General features: G+C 43.4%; 1 protein-coding gene across 1 annotated transcript in view; it reads right to left on the bottom strand.

Annotated features, from left to right (window-relative positions):
* Positions 1 to 5,978: 5,978 nt before the first annotated feature.
* The window catches only part of LOC103608742 (retina and anterior neural fold homeobox protein 2-like), a 1,632-nt gene continuing 1,034 nt past the window's right edge, over positions 5,979 to 6,576 (bottom strand). The window contains exon 3 of the mRNA XM_008593143.1: positions 5,979 to 6,122. Coding sequence (XP_008591365.1) covers positions 5,979 to 6,122 — 144 coding nt within the window. The remainder of the gene's footprint in view (positions 6,123 to 6,576) is intronic.

Here is a 6,576-nt window from a genome sequence, read left to right as displayed (position 1 = left end):
CGGTGATGATAACACCAAGGCCACGGGTTCGGATCCTATATAGGGATGGCCGGTTTGCTCACTGGCTGAGCGTGGGGCTGACAGCACCAAGCCAAGGGGTGAGATCCCCTTACCCGGCATCTTTTTAAAAAAAAAAAAAAAAAAAAAGATGACCGGTAAGGGGATCTTAACCCTCCACTTGGTGTTGTCAGCACCACGCTCAGCCAGCGAGCCAACCGGCCATCCCTATATGGGATCCGAACCCATGGCCTTGGTGTTATCAGCGCCACACTCTCCCGAGTGAGCCACAGGCTGGCCCAAAATAAACTTTTTTTTTTTGGTGGCTGGCTGGCATGGGAAACAGAACCCTTGAACTTGGTGTTTCAAGGCTGTGCTCTAACCAACTGAGCTACCGGCCAGCCTAAAACAAACTTTTAAAAGTAAATGTTTTATTTAGATTAGATAAAATGTACTAGTCTTAGGTGTTCAGTATAATTGACTTGATAACCATATACAACCATGATACCAGCACCCAACAAGAAGCACTCATCAGCCTCCAAAATTCTCTGGTGCTTCTTTGCTGTCATTTCCTCTTCATTCCCCCATCCTTGGCAACCACTGATCTGCTTTCTGTAACTACAGATTAGTTTTGCTTCTTCTAGAATTTCACATAAATGAAATCACACCATAGATAGTCACTTGCGTCTGGCTTTTTTCACCCAACAGAATGATTTTGAGATTCTTCCATGTTGTCACGTGTATTCATAGTTTGTTCCTTTTCATTTCTGAGTAGCATCTCATTGTATGGACATGCTGCAATTTGCTTAGCCATTCACTTGGACTGTTTCCATTGTTGTCTTTCATGAATAAAGCTGCCACGAATATTCTTTTATTTTTTTTCTTTTTAAAACGATGACCGGCAAGGGGATCTTAACCCTTGGCTTGGTGTTGTCAGCACCACGCTCTCCCAGTGAGCAAACCGGCCATCCCTATATGGGATCCGAACCTGTGGCCTTGGTGTTGTCAGCACCGCACTCTCCCAAGTGAGCCACGGGCCGGCCCTTGAGTATTCTTGTATAGCCTTTTTGTGGACACGTGTTTTAATTTCTCATGTGTAAATACTAGGAAAAGAGTTTCTGGATCATATGGCAAGTTTGTGTGTAACTTTCCGAAAAACTGCCAAATCGTTTTCCAAAATGATTTTGCCACTTGTGCTCACCAGCAATGAGTTCTGGTTGCTCCACATTCTTACCAGCACTTTGGGTTGTCAGTCTTTTTTATTTTAGCCATTTCTGTGGGTGAAAATTGATAGCTCATTTTGGTTTAATATGCATTTCCCTGATGACTAATGATATTACGTGCTTATTGGCCTTTGCATAACTTCTTTTGTAAGTTCTCCTCTTTTGCTCATTTTTAAAAGTTAGGCTATTTGTCTTTTTATTGTTGATTTGTAGGATTTAAGAACTATATCCTGGATACGAGTTCTTTGCTATACATATGCACTATGATTATGTTTTCCAAGTTTGTGGCTTGTTTACTAATTTTATTAATGGTGTCTTTTTTTTTTTTTTTTTTTAAAGATGACCGGTAAGGGGATCTTAACCCTTGACTTGGTGTTGTCAGCACCACGCTCAGGCAGCGAGCAAACCAGCCATCCCTATATAGGATCCGAACCCGTGGCCTTGGTGTTATCAGCACCGCACTCTACCAAGTGAGCCACGGGCCGGCCTAATGGTGTCTTTTGATGAGCAGAAAATTTTAAAGTTGACAAAGCCTAGTTTATCCTTTTTTCTTTTGTGTCTAGTGCATTTTGTGTACTGTCTAAAAAATCTTTGCTTACTCCAAGGATGTAAAAGTATTCTTCTATGGATGCTTCTAGAAGCTTCTTGCTTAGAGCTTTCCTTTGGAGTGAGGTGGGAATCAAGATCCAGTTTTTCCTCCATATAGATATCCACTTGTTTCAGAACCATTTATTAGGCCAGCCCGTGGCTCACTCGGGAGAGTGCGGTGCTGATAACACCAAGGCCACTGGTTCGGATCCCTATATAGGGATGGCCAGTTAGCTCACTGGGTGAGCGTGGTGCTGACGACACCAAGTCAAGGGTTAAGATCCCCTTACCTGTCATCTTTAAAAACAAGAACAAAAACAAAAAAAACCTTGCCATGATTTTGATCAAGATTGCATTAAATTTATAGGCAGATTTGGGGAGAATATTCATGAACACGGGATGTCTTTCTATTTATTTAGATCTTCTTTAATTTCTCTTAGCAATTTTTTGATAATTATAGATGTCTTGCACATCTGTTTTTAGATTTCTTCCTAAGTATTTCATGTTTTTAAAATGCCATTGTCACCAGGTATTTTTTTCTTTTTTTTCTTTTTTTTTTTTTTAAAAAGATGACCGGTAAGGGGATCTTAACCCTTGACTTGGTGCTGTCAGCACCACGCTCAGCCAGTGAGGGAACCGGCCATCCCTATATGGGATCCGAACCCGTGGCCTTGGTGTTATCAGCACCGCACTCTCCCGAGTGAGCCACGGGCCGGCCATCACCAGGTATTTTTGAATAGCTAGTCAGATGATGTTGAATGTTCCTAACACAAAGAAATGACAAATATCTGTGGTGATGGACATACTAAGCACCCTTATATGATCATTACACATAGTATGAATGTACCCAAATATCATATTGTACTCCATAAATATATATAATTATCATGGGTCAATTAAGAAAAATAAATTAAAAAGGGAGAAAAAAGGAGAAAAATAGAAAGTAGAATAGTAGTTACCAGAGGCAGGGAAAGGGAGTGTGGAGGAGGATGCTGGGGACAGGTTCCTAGACTGGTGCAAAGTTACAAAGTTACCGTTAGGTAGAGGAATAAGTTCTGCTGCTCTAGGGAGACAGCAGCTAATAATGCTGTATTGTATATTTCAAGAGAGTCAGAAAACAGAATCTTGAATGTTGTAACCACAACGTTGTGATAAATGTTTAGGTGGTACATATGCTAATTATTCTGATTAGACCATTATATAATACATGCTTGTATTCAAATACAAACTGTATGCCATAAACATGTTCAGTGAAAAAAATTAATTAAAATTAATTAATTAACCCCCCCCCCAATACTAAAATTACAGTATGACATCTTTGGTGTATAAGAATTATTAAATTAGAAATAATTATGTGCACAAGTAGTTATTACAGAAAATAACCTTCTTTATCAGGTATAACAAAACAATTATATAAGCATATGAAAGTTAAATAAGAAAGTCTGAATTTAATCAGCATCAACAGTCTAAATAAATAAATAAATAAATTAATTAATTAATGCTATTATAAATAGTGTATTTTTAAAATTTCATTTTCTAATTTTTTTGTTACTGTTATATAGAAATACAATTGATTTTTGTTTATTAATTCTGTATCCTGGGGCCTGGCTGGTTAGCTCACTTGGGAGAGCATAGTGCTGGTAACACCAATGTCAACGGTTCAGATTCCCTTACTGGCCAGCCGTGCTCCCACCCCCCCTGCCAAATTTGTATCCTGGGAACTTGCAAGATAAAATAAAAGCACTTCTATGGCAAGAAATTCCAAATATTTAAAAAAAAAAAAAAAAAAAGGAAATTCCAAATATCCAAAAGTGAGTGAATACAATAAAAAACAATAAATTTCTCATCCCCATTACCAGATCTGAGTGCAGCTGAAAGCAGACACAAAAAATAGAGGATTTTACATTTTTCATTAAATATGCAAAAGCAACCAACTGTTTCTGTGAACATCTATAACATGTTGTTTCACCCACTGTCCAAGCCTTTGAGGATAAATCAGGGAGAGGAGATTCTGAAGCTTCATCCTGTCTGACTGAGAGCATCTCCCTGGGGCTTATGTAGGGGAAGGGATCAAAGAGACCCCCACAGCACCTACTGCTGTAAGTGAAGTCTCACAGCCACCAAAGAGGCATGAGAAGATGTGAGCAGGGGCTTGAGAAAGGCTTTGACATCATCTGCCAGTATGTTCCCTCTAGCTCTTCTCTGACCTGGCTGAGATTCTGCAGACGCTGGCCTAGCCTGCTTCTAAGAGGATTGGGGCAGGTGATGAGGTAGACTAGGTCAAGGCCAGGGAAGCCTGCTAAGGAGAAGCCCAGGGACTGAGAGGGAGGGAGAGAAACCAGGGAAGGAGAAGGAAGGGGGAGCATGGATCTACGCAGCACAGAGAGGTGAAAGGTGAAAGAGTAAGAGGGAAGAGATACGGGAGGGGGGTGCTGTCTAAATGGCAGAATAATAAGACCACTCATTTACTCAGCGCTTCCTGGAAACTGGACTCGGAGTCAAGCGTGGAAATAGTACAACTCCACATAGTTTACACCCCACACACATGGAGCAGGTGCAGTTGTTACCCCAGGTCTCATGGACGTCCAGCTGCCACAAGTCCTTCTTCAAATAGTCCAAGGAGCAGATGAGCTTGGCACAACTCGATAGTGGAGGGGTTAAGAGCTGCGTGCTCCAACTGGGCAGCCTGGTTCATGCTCAGTTTGGATGTTTGCTTCTATTCTGAAAGGCACTTAAACACCCTGGTGTTTGGTGTAACCCCCTGTAGGCAATGGGATTAAATGCTGCCAGCCTCAAAGGACCTTTTGTAAGAATATTAGAGTATGTAGGACAGCTGCTGTCACATGGGATGTGACACATGCTGGGGGGACCCTACCTGTTCTGGTTTGAGAGCAAGAAACTCCTGCGCCTCAGTCTCCCCCTCTCTGTACCTCCTTCTCCCTCTGTCCCTCCCTCTCTCTCTTTCTGCCCTCGGTCTCCCCTCTCATCGTTCCTCAGTCTCTTTGTGGGTCTTAGTGTGTTCTTCTGGGTATAACCCTTACCAGGGTCTCTCTGATAAGCAGGAGGGCTTTTCATTATATCCTGGAAGTACGTCCCCACCTCCAACCACAGCCTGTCACATGTTTCTCCAAATCCCCACTAATTCTCCCTGTGTTTTGCTGAGGCTGGCCTGACCTAAGAGGATTGGAGCATTTGCTAAATGAGACCAGGACAGGGTAAAAAAAACTTGCTGTGAGTAGACTCAGAGGACAGGATGGCCACAAGGGGATGGCAGAAGAAGCAGAAGACAGGACAGAGGGAAGGGGCAGCATATTACTGGTGCAAGGAGTTAAAGGCCGTGGACCCAAAATAAAGACTTTGTAGATACAGACTCATATGCTAATGGACTCAGTTTATGACAAAGCTAATGATGAGCTTCTCAATATATTGACAATTGGAAATCCACGAGGGAAAAAAATAAAAATAAAAAGAATCCCCACCTCACACCATCGAGCATCAATAGTAAATGTATTAAAGACCTAAATATGAAAGGTCAGACTATAAAGATTTAAGAGACAAAACAGTATACTTTCATGACCATGTGATAATGAAATATTTATTAAATAAGAAAAAAAAAAAAAAAAAAAAAAAAAAAAAAAAAAAAAAAGCATTAACCCTAGAAGGGAAAAGTAAGAAAAACTGAGCTATTTTCATAGCAGTAGACTGGGCACTGTAAACTCTGGGGCTGCCTGTAACTACGGGTCCAATTTATGACAGAGGCTTTTAGGAACATTAGTTTTTAGAAACTTGCCAATTTAAAATGGGGCTTATTTCATAAAAGCCATTTTAGTTTTTATTAATTTTATTGTGTTTACAAACACATCAGTCTGTCACTGATGGATATGAAAAACAAAATAAAACAAAACTGGTTCATAACAACAGGTATTTTGAAAAGCATTGAGATACACAACATTAAAATCAATACATGCTACTAATATAAAGAATACAAATACAAAAGATACAAAAAATAACAAAGAAAGTGGGGGCACTTTAATTGCTAGGAAGATAGAAGAATAAAATCAGATAAATGAAGAAAAATGGGTAAAAAACCCAGACGGGTAATGAAGATTTCTGTTTGATTAACGTGTGAGAATTGCAACCTCCTGATCATCGCGGAGATGAATATTAAACTCATAAGGAAGCGGGGGCAGGGGCGGCGGGGACTCCGGGGCAGGTGGGCGCCGTGCGGCCTTTGCTGCGTCGCCGCCCCGACGAGCCCTGGGGCCGCTGGAGCTGCTGCCTGGACAGCTTGGCCCGCCGGTTCTTGAACCACACCTGGGGGGACAGAGGGGACAGGGCGGAGGTGTGAGAGGGAGGCGCCTCTGCACCGCCTGTGCCCCAGACCCCAGTAGAGGCCCCTGGGGCTCAGGAGGCAATGGGGGAGGACTGGAGGGGACAGGAGGGCAGAGCCTGGCATCCGGGAGCCCAGGGGCAGGGAGAGGACTGCCACAGACCGCCGGGGTTCACAGGGGACCCTGAGGTGTGGGCACGCGGGCGACAGCCTGGGCGCTTGTGTGGCGGGTGGTGCCAGCAGAGTTGGGCCGGACCCGGGGCCGCACGCCCCGGGCAGCGGGAGGGTGGGTGGGCAGGTGCGCCGGGCACCTGGCGAGCGGCGCTGGTGCTGCGAGGGGTGGGCGCGGCGGGGCAGACCTGCACTTGGCGCTCCTTCAGGTGCAGCCTGTCGGCCAGGGCCTGCACCTCCTGGTAGGTCGGGTACCTGTTCATCTCG

This window comes from Galeopterus variegatus, unplaced genomic scaffold, assembly GCF_000696425.1.
Source record: "Galeopterus variegatus unplaced genomic scaffold, G_variegatus-3.0.2 Scaffold8760, whole genome shotgun sequence".
NCBI classification, from domain to species: Eukaryota; Metazoa; Chordata; class Mammalia; order Dermoptera; family Cynocephalidae; genus Galeopterus; species Galeopterus variegatus.
This window is presented reverse-complemented; position numbering and strand designations above follow the sequence as displayed.